Here is an 18,002-nt window from a genome sequence, read left to right as displayed (position 1 = left end):
GAAGCAACAAACATCTACGTCTTGGAAAGTACAGTCATAGATGTTATCTACGGGAAAAGTATCAAAAAATTCATATAGCTAGTGCATTGGTACCAATTCAGTCATAAACCTTCAATTAAATCAATTTAGTCCTAAGCCTTTTTCGCATTGGTACCAATTCAGTCCATCCTGCCAATTTAGGCCGGAAATCGCGGACATAATCGTCGGCGGTCCTACGTGACATAATTGGAGCTGACATAAATAATTTTTTAAATTTTTAATTTTTTTTAGAATGTTTATTTTTTACAATGTTGGCCGGCGAGATCGCTAGCTGACCATCGCTGGCCACAGGTGAGGGCCGGCGACCCTCGCTTGGTCTGGGTGAGGGCCCCCGCACCTGTTGGCCGACGAGGGCGTAGAGGTCCTTGCTCACGGTGGGTGAAGGCCGCGATGCTCTCGCCCAGATCCAATTATTGACAAAAATTGAAAGATGTATAACTGAATTGATATCCGTACCATAGATTTATAACTTTTTTAGTAATTATCTTCTAAAATACATTAGCCACCTAGCCGGACCACCAAAATTGGTTGGGAGCCTTCTATCCCGCCAGCGAAAATCGAGGTGAGATCTCATGTCAATAAAGAAATTGTTGTATTTTCTTCCACAAGTCGTAATTTACATGAAGTCGTAACTTCCGGTGCAATTGCAGCAATTTGGCTATAGAACCCATGATCTCGACTGCCTCTATAGTTACTATTTTCACCTCTATTGGTAAAAATTTGATTATTGAGTCAAAACTATGAGAATTCAACCGCTTAGTATATAATCACGGTATCGTAAATATGTCACATAGGTGCAAGTGACGGTACCTTTAGCCAATAATAGCTATCTCGCATTTCGGTGGGAGTGGTTGCGTGAAATGGATGGTGCTCAAGGTTTCAAAACTTGATGATCGCCTGAAAAGAGGAAGAAACGCCAAGAATAAACCAGGAACAACTTCGAATTAATGGATGGGGTGAGATGGAGAAGTGCATCCGCAATTACATTCACCAGTTCTGAAGGCAAAGCTGCTCTTTACTTTCTGAAATTACAAGATAAATGTTATGGACACAATTTAGTAAAGAGCCGCATAAAGCAAAAAGAAGAAAAGCCCATCCATAGTTGTTCTTCAGACTGGGAGGCTCCTGAGTTACCATCGAACACAGCAGTCGCGGAATGTCGCGGATCCGAAATCTCAGAAACCTTTGTTCTGGTCAAATGATATTGCTTGGGGATAATGTCCCATGTAACAAATGTCGAAGACATTCTTGCAGCATCAATTTCCTTCCCTCGACGTTGTTTTTCACCAGGAATGTAATAATTCTCCTTCCTTTGAGAAGAAATAATCGACCGAAGACCTGTTACGCTGTACAGTAAAACCTGTGTGTGGCCTACGCTACTCTGGAGTAAGTCCAAGCAATACGGTCCCTCTCCGATGAGGTTCCGATCACAGTTTGAATGTTGGAATTTCGGATGTGGAACCCCGTGTGGCTTGGTACATCAATCGGGAGAAGATGCTTCTGTAAGGATCGCTCTCTCGTTTCTCTCTCAGGTACGCCATGCATCTCTCTACCTCCGACTTGACTTGTAGATACAGTTCATGGGATTTTTCCCGGTCTCTCAGTTCCTGCTTCCTCCCTTCAGGAGTGTACAAACACATGATCTAATGTATGAGCATTTTCCAGCAGAAAAAGGAAAGAAAAAAACGCACTAGTAATTGAACATAAGAAACACAAGTTATGCAATGGAAATTGAAGCAGTGACGGGATGGATGAGTGCTTGGATGGATCTAAGGATGGCTTCATCTCCATTCACCAATGCCAATTCTTTGGACATGACGGCTTGATGTGCAAAAGCTAATTCCAAGAATCAATCTCAAATATCTATGGAGAATCGGAAAGTAGGCTGCAGCAATGGACATACCTGCTGTTTCTATTGGTTTTCCGAAACAATAATAGAACCGCCCAGGAATTTTTGGCAGAATCCAAGGAAGGTGCACGTCTTGATTGGCTACCTCTCCAGTTGAGTTAGCCCTATCAAAGTCATGCAAAAGATTTTTGTTCATCACATATAGACCAGATTGATAGGGACTAGGGGTAAATTCACAAGAAAAATAAATTGGAATCCTCTGGACTTTCATACCTCACTTTTGCAAATTCTTCTGTCATTTGTCGAATCTGGTCCCTGAAGTATGGGATCTTCATTTGGTCATCATAATCAAAAAAGACCTGCAAGGTGCAAAATTTAGATTGAACAACCATGTGGACTTTGACTGAAGAACATCTGCAAGAAGTTACACGATCAAATCATGTGCACATGAAGTATCAGAGTTGGATTTATGCTCAAATACTGATGTTCAGTGGATTAAATAAAGTTCTCCATATGCCTTCATGCAACTAACGGGTCGAGATCCAATTATTTACTTTTAGAAAAGAATGCGCTGCGCTTGAGGATAATATGAAAGCATTTGAAAGCAATATTCTGTTGATGCTATCCTGTTAAAAGCTTTGCAACAAGTTCTGACATCTCCATCAAATTAGCCAAAGATTTTCAGGTGTAATTACGCCAGTTACCAGCAGCAATCATTGCATGCAAGAAAAATAAGAGCATCCAGCTCTACATGTATCTGTCTGCTTAATTTTCAAGTCAAAAGACAAACTCCATCAGCCAAAAACATATGCAGTAAAAAAAACCAAAACCTTCTGTAAACAATTCCATGCATCTTTAACATACAATGATAGGAGCACAAGCTCCACAAGAGCTCACAGAGTACTTACTTCACCAAAGTCATCTTCTCCAACAGTACCAAAAGGCACTATTTTAGCTCCAAATCTGGCTGCCATCCTGATAAACTCAGACTGTTCCGGCCAAAATAACTTGTATTCTTCACCCTGGCAATCGCATATAACATTACTTCAAGTTTTGATGTAGGGGCAGATTTTATCTTTGCTAGAGCAAGAAAACATGCATATTGAGTATGTGCTTGGCATGCCTCATACATGGACATTACAGCGGTGTAATTGGAGCGAGCGGCCGATAAAAAACTATCAGCAATACATGATTTATTTATTAACAGAAGGCTTGATCCAATTTCAGGTTCTTTCACCAATTATATAATCTCTGACATCAGAGTACACCGAGTATCTAGCACTAGTACCTTACGATGAAGCGCTTCACGCATGCCTCCTGGATAGAGCAAGACATGAGACTTTGACGAAAGGAGCTTGAACAAATTGGTCCCCGAAACAGGTACCGCACCCATCATCCGAAAAGTATCATAAAAACCCGGCTCAGGCGTTTGTCCTTTTCCATATTTCTGAAAGATCATAGGATGTGCTATCCCTCGTAAAAGTATGTTCTTCTGGCTTACGAATCGGACAACCAGAGGAACCACTTCAAGCCCCAACAACATATGATAACCAACGTACAGAACAGGCCCCTCCGATGGAATCCCATCCAGACCTCTGACAATTCTCCCATCCTCTAAAGTTGACAGCATCACCGGTGCGGTTATCTCATCAAACCATCTAAGATTATGCAAGTTGGTTAGATAAGAATAGTCTAAAGATTGAAAACTAATCCAAAGTAGGAACTCTTTTAAAGTGGACACGACGATATTGATATGGAAACAAACTAGTCAACTGAAATTATTTTGTTTTGACCATACAAGACGCATCTTCTTTTTGTGAGCTCATTTCATTGAACCTTTAAAATACTGTATGAGTGGATATTAGAATGGACGGTGCCATAAGGTCACTAGCTAAGCAAATTTAAGTACACAGAACACGATATGCGTGAACTTTCCAATTGTCCTAAACTACTATCTTTTTTGATCCTCAAACAAAGTTCAGACTAAAAATTTTACCTGTTTGATTCATAATGTTTCTTATATTCAGCAGGGGTTGGTGGCACATAGTCTGAAACATAGTCAAGACCTTTTCCACGACGGTAGAAACTAACACCCTTAATAATGGTAACCAAATCAAAACCATCTTCCTGCATGCAAAGAACAAATAGAAAAATGACACTTTCTCTCGACAGATAAAACTAAACCCATATTAGTTGCAAAAAGCATAATGCAATTCTATATCAGTGAAGAGAATCCTTCAATGAAGCTAAACTACATCATATTTTTTATGCGCAGGGTTAGTAGGGTATACAGTTTCACGAGTGTGATTCTGCAGTGACATCATTCATCCAACAGAGATACATCGGTTACACAAAAAGTAGTATGTGGATCATATACTCATGTAATAGAGTTTATATCCATGGTTATAATTGTAAAAAAAGTGATAATATTTTTTCACCTAGAGTTTAGTGATCAGTAACAAAGACTATCTCCAAACAATAGTGCAGAATACCTATTTGAAGTATCAATCAAAGGAGTAATTTTAATATTAATGGCTTTGCAAAATTTCACCAAGGGAAAACACAATACTCGAATGGGACATAATGGAAGTTCAGAAGTCGAATAGTTAGGAAGAATAACACTCAAGACTAGCCGTAAGTTTCTAAATTGTTCATATCCTTGACATTTTCACTTGATATGGCAGACCAAGCTAGAAAGGATTGTGGGACACTAAAATTTGTTCAATTCTTTCCAAGGGTGATTTTTCTTCTCCATTCTATTAAAATTGCAGGACACATATGAGATAGTAGTTCATGCGTAATTCTAGCTTCTGGAAAGAGAGAAACCTACCAAGAAAAGGAAATGACCAGAATCATCAAACTTGCGGAGATCACTTCTCTGCAGTGCATCGTCTAGTCTGGCACCTTCTGCTTGACTTGGCAATAGCTTATCCTTCCCACTAAAATTACAAATCCCAATAAAAAAGTTAGTCTACATTTGCCTCACAGAAATACATGACGACCACAACTTTAAATAAGAAGTTTGTATATAATAAAAGTTGAAGAAAGGGGACAAAGGGAAAGACCAAGCACCTCATAAGCAGATAGATCACCCAAAAAGGAGATGGTGACCATCATGCTGTTCACAAAATCAGGTTGATTCAAGCAAAGAAAATGAAGGATTACAATGACCTTTCCACTTAACAGTGGACAAATCCGTCGTAGCGATGGCATCGCCACTAGCCAGTAATATATTTTTTACTAAATGACTCTATGCAGTTGAATTAAGACAATAATTTAACCTTTAGTTAAAGAAATCTCATTGAAGTTCGAACTTCCAAATGAGGCTGTAGCCTTCAACTCTGTCAAAGATATTGGGACAATATCCATTGCGATAGTAGTTGCATTGCATTGCATTGCCTGTTTTTACTATCTAATATCTGAATTCAAGAAAATGAGTTATGTCTTTCACATGTGGAAGGGCTCGTCCATATACCTTAAAAACTCTAATTACCCACTTATTTTTTGGCTTTCCTGGCCCAAGTAAATTCCTCTTCAATGCAAATATATTTAAGTGATGCAGATCTTACTTGATTAACTTGATTATACTTACATGCTAGAAATTTTTCATATTAGTCTCACAAACATGTGAGCGAATCCATTTAGTTTGCTTCACTAAAGGAGTTAGGAAACTTAATGTATTAGTAACTTAGTAGCTAAAAAGAAATTCAATGACAGTAAACAAAAGGATAACAAGTTATCCTCATTTGTCTTTGCTATAATATATCAATGTGTCAGTATCTTTTCCTCCTTGTAGATGAGTGAGATAGCAATAAAACTAGCCGGGGATATATGCCCTGCCAAAATCTACATAATCATCGTAAACTCCAATCTCCCAGCATCTAATATTACCTTATAAGAAGTAGAGTCTGTGCCTTGACAGCATGAATGCGTGAATTTGTATATGCCCAAGCCGATTTAAACATCTGAAGCTTCCACAGAAGTGTTCCTTTTGGAAGAATATCAGCAAGAACCTGAAAATGTTTCCATAAATCTTTTTCCCAGCAAAAACTTACAGTGGAGATACATAGTGCATGTCTAGCCTGTTGTTCATGTCTGAAGAAAATGGAATTGGGAAGAGTTCTATTCATTACGTGAATTCGAGGAAAATAATTGCAGAAAAGCTTGCTAGTCTCGCGAAGATGGTGGCCACAGTTTAGCTTACAGATTTGTAAGATGGGATGGCCAAAAAGTCCTTTGATAGCTCTCCAACTGTTTGCTGAGGAGGAAGCCCTTTTGCTGTGCTAGCCTTGAACGTCCTCGAAGGATCACCTTATATATATCAGAAATGAACTGGAATAAGTGGAGAAGATTACAGCATGGCTGCAGCCGGATATATATGGTACCAACTACTGAATGTGCCCAAACTATAGCCACACTTTAGAAGCACTTCAGTAATAGCATCACCCCAACTAATTTACACAGCAGCCCATGCCCCTTTTCACATCGGCAAGCAATAAGGTATTCCTAAAAATGGGCAACCATCATCTAAAACTATGAAACAGATGTTATGGGGGTCGCCTGTAATTGTAGCACCACAAATTAATGTAGGTTGTAAAAGAAAAACAGTTAGGAGAGAGAGAAGCTGGATAGAAAGGTTCGCTAAATACGCAAGTGCGGTACCCATGGCATTAACGGGCAACCATGCCCAGGCTATCCTCAGTAATTCAGTAGTTTTTGAAGTCGAATTCTCCAATAACACTTGCTTTCAATTAGTCGGAACGCAAACATGTCCAGAGGCTTTCAATTAACAATTAATACAGTGCTCATCTAAGATTAGTAAGCAGTCGCTATATCGAACATGATGATGTACTGCAGATGCTCATCCAAATTTGCCCCTTGCTTCTTGGCTTAAGGAGGCCACATGTCTCAAAAGTTTCTTCAGTAAGATTTTTCTCTCTGCTTACGTTCTCTAGACCTCAACTGTAGATTTCTATATTATCAGCATCCACAAGTCAGTAGCCTGGTATACTAATAAGAAGTGAGAAAATAAGCCCGAAACATTTTCTGCTTTACATGGAAAAGTGTAGCAAAATACAATAATGAGGAGCAACACAAACCTGCCATCAAACTCAGGATGAAAGGATAGCTTAGCTGCAACTGTTGCGGCATTAACTCCAGCAAAGGTAATAGAGGTTGTATCTGTGACTTGTCAAAAGAGGTGGCTGCAAAAAAACATGCGTGGTGTTCAGTAATTAATAGGCAAAGCTGCCACAACCGACAGAGGTTCTAAATGAACATAAGCCTTAATCCGACATAATTCAATTTGGCTGCTGCATAACTCACATAGAGCATTTCATTTACCACAAGAAATTGCTGCATATACATAAGATTCTTGTCTCCGTTGTTTTTCCAGAGATTATGAGTTAGAATACCGATCATTTCCGAGTTAATATAATAATTTGATTTCCTCATCCTGCTGCATTTATTTAACTTCACTAGAAAGTGTTTCTCACCTGGGTTGGCCAAGATTAAGAGAAGATCAATGTCAGGGTTGCGTGCTGCGACGGCTAATGCAAGGCATCCTCCCAACGATTCTCCAACAAGATATATAGGTCTATCTGGGGAGCGGTAGGCCTCCGCCTTAATTGTTCTCTCGACCAGTTTCACCAGGTCTGAGCCATGCAAATTGATTAGGAGTTATCAACTCGTATGGTATTAAGATGAGAGAACTCAAAGCATCTGTTGTCACCTGGCTTTACCGTATTACAACTCCAGAATATATAACACGGTATGCTTTTACTACGTAATGGAGCTAGAAAGAATCACAATTAAAATGTTGATTACAAATGATATTGTCCTCAGATTGTTACAATATATTCAGAATTGGTGAAACAGTTGGAGAGAGTAAGAAAGAGGACGACCTAGAAATGACGTTCTATCCATGACTGGGATGTGCAAGCACCAAATGTCGAACATCCTTCATACATGAAAACATTCATCTAGTTAAGTCATTTACTGCTGCATTAATAGTGAAGTGCATCATCTATCGCATGAAACAGATTGTATAGTCATTAATAGCCTGAGTAGCCCGCAGAGGACAGTAAGGTAACACAGGCTCTGTGACTCGTCTCACTTCATCCAAGCTCAGGAGAGAGAGGAAAGAGACTTTAACCAAATGCAGAGTGCAGCAATCACCACATGTTCTACGGTGAACAGAGGGAGTGAACGAATTTCATCAGATTTGCTACGAATGAGAAAAGAAAACTGATTCGTGAAGCAGCTATATCATATCTCTAATATGTACCGCGCAAATCCATCTTAACAGAATGCACTCTGCTTCAATTTGACGTACTTATATTCGAAGTTTTCAAACTGTGCGACATGATAACTGATCTAGCTGGGAGGGGATTGAGGTCGTATGTTTATAAACAAGCTAGCCGCCTTATGTTGCCAGACACTGCTATTGCTATTCCCCCTCTTTCGTTTCCTTGTTAAGTTCAGGTGGGCGCTCAAAACCAGAGTGCTCAAAAGTATAGTGTAGAGATGATTGATGCATTTCAGCCATAAGCAGAATTAGATGCAGAAATTTCAGTGCTGAACTGGAAGATTGAATAATCGAGTAAGAGTAGGCGTGCTTACTTTCCGAGCTGTTTGTACTGCAAAGTAAGGCCAGCTCCAGTGCCATCGATTCCTGAGAAACAAACGCATAGGGAAACAGAGAGCACCGAAACCCCCATCAACATCGAATAAATTTCACAGAAAACCAAACAGCATATGATTAGATTAAAGTGACGTCTGTACGTAAAAGCGGAAAAGGCTCCAACATCAAGCTGCACATCAACAACTCCGTAACAGAAGAAACGGACATTGTTAGATTCTTAATTGTCACTCGTAGTAAAGAAAGCAACATTAACTGAAAAGGCAACGCCCCCGACAACGAATATCTAGAGATAATCATGGTCGAAATCACGGAAGCGTCATTGTGTAATTCCTGTTTAATTCTCAAAACTCCTGTCAGATCACTTCAACGATGAACCACCAAAGGCAACGAAATCAAACGGTAACAAATCTCACAACCGCGAGCAAGAACGTTAAGTAGTTACGACGTCAACGTTGACCTCGAGGGAACTCACCAGGTAGATAAAGAAGCAGGGGCGACTTCTCCAAGCGAGAGCCGCACTCCAGAGGAGAGAACCAGCGAGGCGGTCCGCCGTCCGCTCTGGTCAGATCCTTCGCCTCATCGAAGAACCTCCTCAACCTCTCGCGTCCGCTCTCCAGCTCCACGTCCTCCATGAACGGCGTCGAAGAGCTCTGGTCGCCGCTCGCTTTTTCTCCGCATTTCTCGTCGCTCCGCCCGTTCTCTAGGAAACTGACCGGTCTCGACGGAGGAAAGGGAGCTGCGGTCGCTGCGGAGGAGGACACTTGCTCCGTCGAAACGGCGAATCTGCGAGTGGACGATGAACTGAGCCTCGGGTTCTGATCGGAGCCTGCGGCGGCTGAAGCTTCGCTCCGGCGACGGAGAGCCGATGAGAAGACGGACGGGAAGAGACAAGCTGCGCTTGCCGCCATGGAGAGCAAACCAGAGAGGACCAGCAGAAAGGTGAGATGACGAAAACAAAATGTGTAAAATCTGGAAAATCTGATTGTGGCGGAGAAGTGGCGGACTTGAGAGATTTAAAGGAGATACATTATAAATATAAAATATATTATATAATAATTGGACAATAATTTCCTTGCTCGATGTCGGTGTGGCTGTCAGTAACGAAATAGGACAAAATTTAACACGAAAAGACTGCAATAAGCGATGCGATTCACTATAAGCCGACTTGAGTTTAGCTTAATCAAAATTAATTAACAAAATTAGTTTGGTAAGCGATCTATAGATTCACTATGAGACAACTTGAGCTTAGCTGAATCAAAATTAATTTATAAAATTAGTTTGGTAGGCGATATGTAAATTCATTATAAGACATTCTAGTGTGTGGTATGCCTTGACCTTGTAAAATAATTGATTTACAAAATTAGTTCATTAAAAAGCATGATAAATTACTGCTCTCGTGGCACGCACAATTTACATCTTGAAAATCAAATTATTTCAAATAATATATACTAAATAAGCATTTTGGAGATACTCGTTAGCGCGACCCGTTTCTTTTAAAAAGACTTGAACAAGTAATAACATTCGAATATTCATCTATAGTTGAGACAATCTCTTTGCAGGGAGTCTTCCATGTCTAGCAGTATCCGTATGGAATTTTTGTAATATTTTGAACAATTCGTGATAAACTAACTATTTTCATTCCAAAAAAATTAAACTAACTATTCATTGGAGGAAAAATTCCTCAATCAATTTTTAACATATTCTCGACCATACTAAAATCTTAAACATATTGTGCGAATGTTAATTTAGTCTTAAACTTTCAATTTTACTAATTTAATCATAATCATTTAAGCAAAATTACGACGTAATCTTTCCTGTCAAATTTCATAGAAAATCACTGAAAATGCGATCAAGTCAACCGTCTCACGTGGCACACTGCCGTATAAGCGATTTCTAGCGGCAAGTGGTCGGAAGGACTACTTTAGACAGTTGGCAATAATTGGACCGTCATATCAGCGATTTTCGGCGGCATATGGGTGGAAAGACTACATCGAAATTTCGCCTATACTATATTGATAAAATTGAAAAGTTTAGGATAAAATTGGCATTCGTACAATAGACTTGGGATAAATTGTACAACTTGCTCGTCCGATATCATCAACCACGCCAATCATACAGGGACGGCTTCCAGAAAAATTAATCAAATATCGATCGAGTCTAGATTATGTTATCCCGTTGAGACATAAAGCAGTTGGATACGTATGGGGTGTCGACGTTCCCGGGACATGTGGTCTGTGATCCGGGTGCCTTACAGGCGTTTGCGTAGTCCGTTTGTGGCCGTTGATTCCAAGAATGGCGTAAAATCCGATGTTTGGCTCTTGAAAGTGTAGAGAGGGCAGTTCGAAATTGACCTCCATCTCCAGTTTCTTGCATGGGTTTTTGTATGAGCGAAACGTCTTGGCGATTAGTGATTCTAATGTGAGTCGAATATTAGAGGTGATTGATTTCTGGACCGAGAGAATCGATTCTCAAAATTGGGAATCGGGACCGATCACTTTTTTTTCCCCACTACTTAATACCATATGTTTTGAAACTAAAATTATGTTCCCCATACCGACTACACATATATTCTAAATTTGGAATTATATTTCCCATACCAATTATACTTAATCAAAAAAAATATATGTAGTCGGTCCGGTTCTCCTTGAAACTGGGAACCGGACCGTTCAGACACCGGTTCCACTTTTAGGAATTGAAAATCGGACTGACACTCTCAGGAACTGGACCAAATCGGCTGTTCTGGTCCGAGCGGTTCCCAGTGTCCAAGCGGCCCGTTTTGCACACTCCTATCGAGCATGCACGATTGCTTGATAAATATTTCATTCTATTTTATTTCGCATCTCGCCTTTTATCCATAACTTTACGAATTTTCAGGTAGACTATGGCTTAAAATTGGATTCATCCGGGCTTAGTTTGTGCATACCAGGACCCCGGCTCACTAGACAAGTTGAAGACAGGTAATTCACACCAAGAGGGTGTTTGCTGCGAATAAAGCTTCGTGATAAACGAAGAACGTTTTTAAAAAAAAATTCAAAAATATATATTTTTCCTTTTCAAGTTATGTAATTTATTTTATTAACTCAAACGTGCCTATTTTCCTTAACCGTAAATGATTTTTCGTTGACTGATCATTTTCAATAATCTAGACGAGTGAAAGTTCGGCAAATTAATTCGCGGAAATTTTTTTCACTCGAACAAATACAACTTAAGTTTACAAATTTCAGTTGGATGGGAAATCTTATCCTTATTCACGAGAAGTGGGTAAGTTACCCAGGGTAACATCCCAAAAATTACATCTGTTGTGGTCCGATTCATGAGTCAATACACATTCCTAAATGGTTATGGTGTTGTAAAACCATAAAGAATAGTCCCAATATGTTATTTACATAAAGACGAGACCTTTTTTATTTTTTGCTCAGACACCTGAAGATGAGACACGTGTATATATTTCCTAGGTGATATATTTAATAATCGCGAGTGAATTTATTAGTTACGTTGTAAGTCCAAACCCTGAAAAATAGGATTAGTAGTCAAGAAACCATACAAAAGTTCACATTAATTAAGTAAAATATTATAAAATCAATCATAAATCTATTGTACGAATATCAATTCGGTTCTAAATCCCCAATTGAAATTTCAATGTAGTTTTTCTGGCCATATGTTGTCGGGAATCGCTGACTTAGCGATCCATAAGTTGTCCTTTCAATGATAATTGGATGCCACATCAACAATTTCTAGCTGTAATTGGCTAGAAGATATGTATTGGAACTTTTCGCAAAGGTTTATGACTATGTGACGGAATTAAGATTCATACAATAAGTTGAGGACCGATCCGGTAATTATCCCTTAATTAAGACCTTGTCTAGAACAAAAATATGCAAAATCACTTGGACCATCCAATATTGGTTGTACCCCACGTAATCTCCGACTCAATTGGCTAACATTTAGAACTAAGCTCCGTTCTGTTTGGCTGGGAATATTCTCCGGAAAATATTTTCCGCTCGGGCTTTCCAGAGCTGGGGGCGGAAAACGTTTTCCGCGGAAAATATTTTCCTTCCCCCTTCACAAAATAGCCTAAGTCTAAAACTTCCGCTTTCTTCAAAAGTGGAAATCATTTTCCTGAGCTTTCTTCTTTCTTCACTAAGTCGCTGCCGGCCATTGGCCATTGCTGCTGCCACCGCTGCTGGCCGCTGCCGCCATCGGTCACCCCTGCCGGCCAGCGGGACGCCGGATGTCGGAAGTAGGCCGTTGCCGATCGCTGCCGCCGCGACGCCGACGCCGAACGTTGGCCGCCGATCGCCGCGCCGCCGCCAGACGCCGAACGTTGGCCGCCGATCGGCCGCCGCCATTGCCGCCTGGTCACCGGGCCGTCGGACGCTGCGCGCCGCCACGCCGCAGTCGCGCGGCGAAAAATTTTTCCAAAACTTTTTATATTGATCGCGAACACCGAAAAATTATGTTCGAAAACATTTTCCGGTGAAAATGACTTTCCGGTAAAATATTTTCAAAAGCGAGAATATTTTCCGCCAAACGAACTGGTTCTGCCAAGCAGTTAGCCTAGCCTCGCGGTTCAGAAGTGTCCGGACATAGACGGACGTATTGATGTCCACTTGCCTCGCGTTAGTTTGTTTGGTGAAGTTGTTGCGTAATTCACTTGGGATACTGTTGTCCTAGATAATATACTTAAAGCAATGTCTAAGAGGTTGTGACTCACATGAGCACACGAGAGATGCGTTTGCATTATTGCGCTTCGTTTGTTTCGCAAAAAATAAGCGATTTAAAAAATGTTTTTCTAAAAAAATGATCGTTTGTATCGCTCGAAATAATCAGCTAATGAAAAATGTTCCGTTATCGATAAAAATTTATGTCTAAATATTTTTTGTGAACGGTGAAAATATTTTCTATTCGTCCATTTTTGTAATTTAAATAATCCAATTTAACAAAGAATGAATGGTTAATACGAGGGTATTACTTACCCTTAAGCCGCATGCTAATGAATTTGCATGTGGTCCACTCCGGTGCATGGTGGCTTGGTGCTTTTGGTGCTCGTACCGGTGGTTGGGGCAACAGACCACCTCAATTTGAGGTCCTCAAATGGTCGAAAGATCTTCAATCAAACAGGATCAACACGTCTCAGAGTCCCCTCGTTCTTGAATCAGCTCTTTAAGACTTGGTTCCGGCTTTAAATCTCATTAATCGAAGTCGACTTGTTTATGGACTTCGACAAGTATCTGATGTGGAAACTCGAGTGCAATGTTCGCATCGAGAAATCTCATCGCCTAAGGTTTGCTTACGGTCTTCATCTTCGTGGGCTCTTAATCTAGCGCATTAATTGATGATTCGTGGGTCTTTTGTAGTCACTCTATACCAAACCATGCATAAATGACTTTAATAAATTCAACTTGTGTCTGAGGACACTAATCAACAAAGATAGAACGAAAATAGACAAGGCGAGCGGTTCAAAGATGGAGGACAAAAGGAAAGACGAATTAAATGGTGGGCAAGTGGGACACGAAAACTGACTTTTTTGTCGTCTAGGATTGACGATGAAATTTTCCCGTTCGTGTATCGTGAATCGTTGCGTCACCACACCCATCATTGAAAGAGATGCGAAAAGGAGGATCTCGTAAGAGCAGACCAGACGACGGTGAGACCGTTTCTCAAGTCGGACAAGGACGACGAGGCACTGCCGTCGAATGCCTTGAAGTTGTGTTTCGATTAGAGTAAACGTCATAAACGGTTACTGAGCTTTAATTAAATATGCAATGTGATTTTTAAATTTTAAATTTATTTAATATAATTTTTAAACTTTAGTCTAATGTATAATGTGTCCCTAAATTTTTAATTTATTTGATATATGTTCAATTTAGTTTATAGACCGTATGAAAAATTGAAAATATTTAATATTGTCCAAGGATCATATTGAACAAATTAAAAGTTCACGGACCACATTATATATTGAGTTAAAGTTCGGAAACCATATTAAATAAATAAGTTCAGTAATTACATTACACATTGAGCCAAAATTTACAAATCATTTATTTTATTATCTTCCCTTTTGATTACGGAACTTAGCTTGGCTTTTGGCCTTTTCCCTCTTCTCTCGGTTCTTTCCACATTCTAGATTCATTTACTTGCGCGTCGTACAGGGCATTTTGATAGAGAGTCGATTTTCTCCGGGGCTCCCGAATGATTTTTGCAAAGTACAATTGCGACAGCACACCAAGAAAACCCCCCAATCTTGGATCAACACACGCACAAAAAAAAAAAAAAACAAATTATTGAGTAAAAGATAAATCAAATCCACTGATACCCATGTTGAGTAAATAAAGTATCCACCTCTCTAGAAACCCACCTTGCATTACCCTACCATGCTCTGCTTTTTACAGATCTCGTTATCATGAGTAATGCTAGAGTTAAAAATTATGAAGTGTTAGAAAATTTAAGTATTGAATTTTAAGTGCTGGTCCCTTAAGTTTTGAAAACGAAAATGAATTATCGTTTGAGAATAATTAAATAATGAGTCTTGAATGATATTTTTTTCTTGCCAAATGGGGAATGGAGAATGTTATTGGTAGATCTAAGGCTTTATGCAATGTAGTAGCCGATATTTTATATCCTATGCGGATGTCTTTTCTATTGAATGGATTGAGTAACCCTGGCGTTACTTAGTGAATTAAATGGTTGTTTTACTTAACAGAATCTTTTAAGTCAAAACTAGTCATAATTATCAAACATGCTTAATTTTTATCAACTTTCGAGTAAACTAATGTTCGACACTGATTAAAGTTATCAACTAGGCTCTACTAAAACCAGTTTACAAAAATAATTCAAATGATGTGTCGGATTGTTATTGGTTCTTAATTATGACCCGCTTATTAAAAAAGCTACCTAGAGTCCAACACATCATTGAAGGAATTGTCTAATAACTCGATTAATTGTTGAAAATTAGAAAAACTTGACACTCGATGAGATTAAACTTGTTTGAGAATTGCGACTAACATTCACCTAAACGATTCAATCAATACTGTTGGAACAACCTAAGATATACAGGGGCGAGACCCTTTCAAATGTGAAAACCAAATGTGTGAAAAGGTCATAAGCTGCTGAAAAGCACTCTCACTTTGGAAATATGCCAGATTCCTTTCCAGACTGCCCCACATCATTTATGTTTATAGTAGACTTTACTAAAAATGTCGGGCGTTTTCTTAATGCTCGTCTGAATTCAAGGCATTGGTACGATGCCAAACGGGCGTTCAGCATTCAATCCCACCGTCGTTCGACTTTGTGCAGTAAAGTGCCAAGCAATATTTCAACTGTCCACACCAAGATGAAACGTGACGTAGTTGCATCGTCCCCACACTTTCCATAGCTAATACGTGACGCCAAACGTATTCCGAGTTCCATTATTAGTCGGAGACTTAAGACCGGACCGTCGGAAAGGGAAAGGATGTCTAATAAGAGAAGGGCAAGAGTTTTCTGGTCACATGGAGTGCATGTGACTTGCATTTGTTATCAAAGGCGAAAAGAGTTTGACCCAAAAGAGAATAAAAGGGGAGTCGGGATACAAGAAACCGATATTAACAATCTAAGTCAGTGTAACTAAACCGATTTAAGCGGGGACTTGTATGTGGAGCTCGAGATTCAACTCGAGCTTGATTAGGTAATTTGACCTTTTGGTCTATCTAATCAACTCGGAGACATTTAAGCTTCTGTTCGCGTGCATTAGGTAAGACTCCACTGATAAGAGAATAGGCGTGGCCTTTCAGATTAATATGAGTAGAGATGCTGAGATTTGAACTTGTCATCAACTATGTAATTAATATTTAGGCAAAGTTCCTGCACTCGAGAGTGTTGAGATTTGAACTCATCATCAACTATTATGTAATATTTAGGCAAATTCCTGCACTCAAGAGTGTTTGATGATTGATATTTTTAGAACTTTTTGTAAAGCAACTTTAAAATAAACTAAAAGTTAAAAATGAAAAGAAAGAAAGAAAGAAGGGGAAGTGTGAAGCTCGTCGCCTTAGGTCCGTCAGGCCACAGCTGCTTCGCTTTCGCAAAGGGTTGTGCTTCCCTAGGCATGGTGTCGCCAGCGAGATCCGTGTCTTACCTGGTCCGTAGAGATCTAGCTTGGCCTCTCTCTGGACTCTCATCCACCGTTGAAGTCACGGAGGCAAGTGCTCAAGGTCGAGGTCGAGGTCGCGCTATTATTGTCATTTGCCTTGTCATTGAGATTCGAATTCCATTGGCCAGATCTGTCGGAATAGATCGAGCTCAGCTGTGGACCCCCGACGAAGCTTCACCGAAGGGACCCCCACCCACATTTCCGTCGCGGCAAGGTTGGAAGATAAAAAAATTCATCAAACTCTATTCCCATTCTGGAAAATGCTCCAAAGCCAAAGCAATGCGCAACCTGCCTTGGGTTTTCTCAAAGCCAATTTTGACTTGAAGGTAGTGGAGAAAATTTACCAAACAATTTTCATCGAAATGACTTTATGGGATCGAAACTTTTGCAAAGTGTCCACAAACAACGCATCCTTAAACAACTGCTAGGGAATTGGGGACTTACTAAACAAAGATAAGCAATGTGATGCGTCTGATTTACGAACAAGTCATGCTAATATTGTGAATCACACGTATTTCTATTGCGATTCACCTACGCACATAAATATATACCCATAAGACTATTTAGTATTTGTCGCTCTACTAATAAAGGGATTGAAGGGTGAAGTTGAAGTGTATCCGGTCCAGAGGTCAATTCTTGTGAGAAAGAGGAGCGAAATCAACAAGAAAAGGGATATTTAGTATTAACTAGTATTTATTTTGCATTGACATTTGAAGTACATTGAAATAGCTTGCCCATCACATCAGCCACTTAATGAATGAAATACTCGAAGATGACAGCTTGGATGACTGTGATTCACTGATTTAGACCCGTGTTCTAGACTCTAGAGTCCTCTCAGTGTTGAACATTGTCCCCGATGCGAGACGGCAACGACCAAGACTCTCTGATGCGGACGATCCGGTCAACATCGATCGAGTCCCGCAAGAGTTGTGTGCCTAACATCTAAAATTATTATATGTCAACGCAACCACCCTTTCTAATGAAATGAAATGAAATGAAATGGCGTACGCCATCTAACATGTTTGTCTTATCATTCTTGCTTTTTATAGTACAAAATGATTACCATTTCGAGTTCTAAAGCCACCAGCGATGTAACTTCTTTGTCATTTAGATAACGATTTTGGAAATTTCGGTCCTCGTTTATTTTCGTCGCGAGTAATGACTCGTGTGTACATATGTCTTCACCATGAGACCAATTTCGGCGCCACTATTTTACTTGACAAAGAAAACTACAGTTCTCTTGATTGATAATATAAATTCAGATGATAATATAGTCAGCTTCGAAATCTTGATCGTCGATTCCAGACCGTGGACCTACCGTGATCACGTATCGATTCATGTCG

At 39.7% G+C, this 18,002-nt stretch overlaps 1 protein-coding gene across 1 annotated transcript; it reads right to left on the bottom strand.

Moving 5' to 3' along the window:
* Nucleotides 1-962: 962 nt before the first annotated feature.
* Nucleotides 963-9,530, bottom strand: LOC115672543 (phytyl ester synthase 2, chloroplastic-like). The gene is made up of 14 exons (XM_030594350.2): nt 9,004-9,530; nt 8,510-8,561; nt 7,792-7,847; nt 7,384-7,542; nt 6,988-7,092; nt 6,093-6,199; nt 5,780-5,901; nt 4,719-4,827; nt 3,885-4,015; nt 3,177-3,546; nt 2,797-2,910; nt 2,162-2,247; nt 1,943-2,052; nt 963-1,657 (listed from the first exon to the last, which is right to left on the bottom strand). Exons 1-14 carry the CDS (start codon nt 9,437-9,439, stop codon nt 1,467-1,469), a joined length of 2,148 nt encoding a protein of 715 aa, XP_030450210.2. The 5' UTR covers nt 9,440-9,530; the 3' UTR covers nt 963-1,466.
* Between the last annotated feature and the right edge of the window lie 8,472 nt (nt 9,531-18,002).

This window comes from Syzygium oleosum, unplaced genomic scaffold, assembly GCF_021117445.2.
Source record: "Syzygium oleosum isolate NSW1041296 unplaced genomic scaffold, Sole_v2.1 Sole_v2.08, whole genome shotgun sequence".
In the NCBI taxonomy this organism is placed as follows: domain Eukaryota; kingdom Viridiplantae; phylum Streptophyta; class Magnoliopsida; order Myrtales; family Myrtaceae; genus Syzygium; species Syzygium oleosum.
This window is presented reverse-complemented; position numbering and strand designations above follow the sequence as displayed.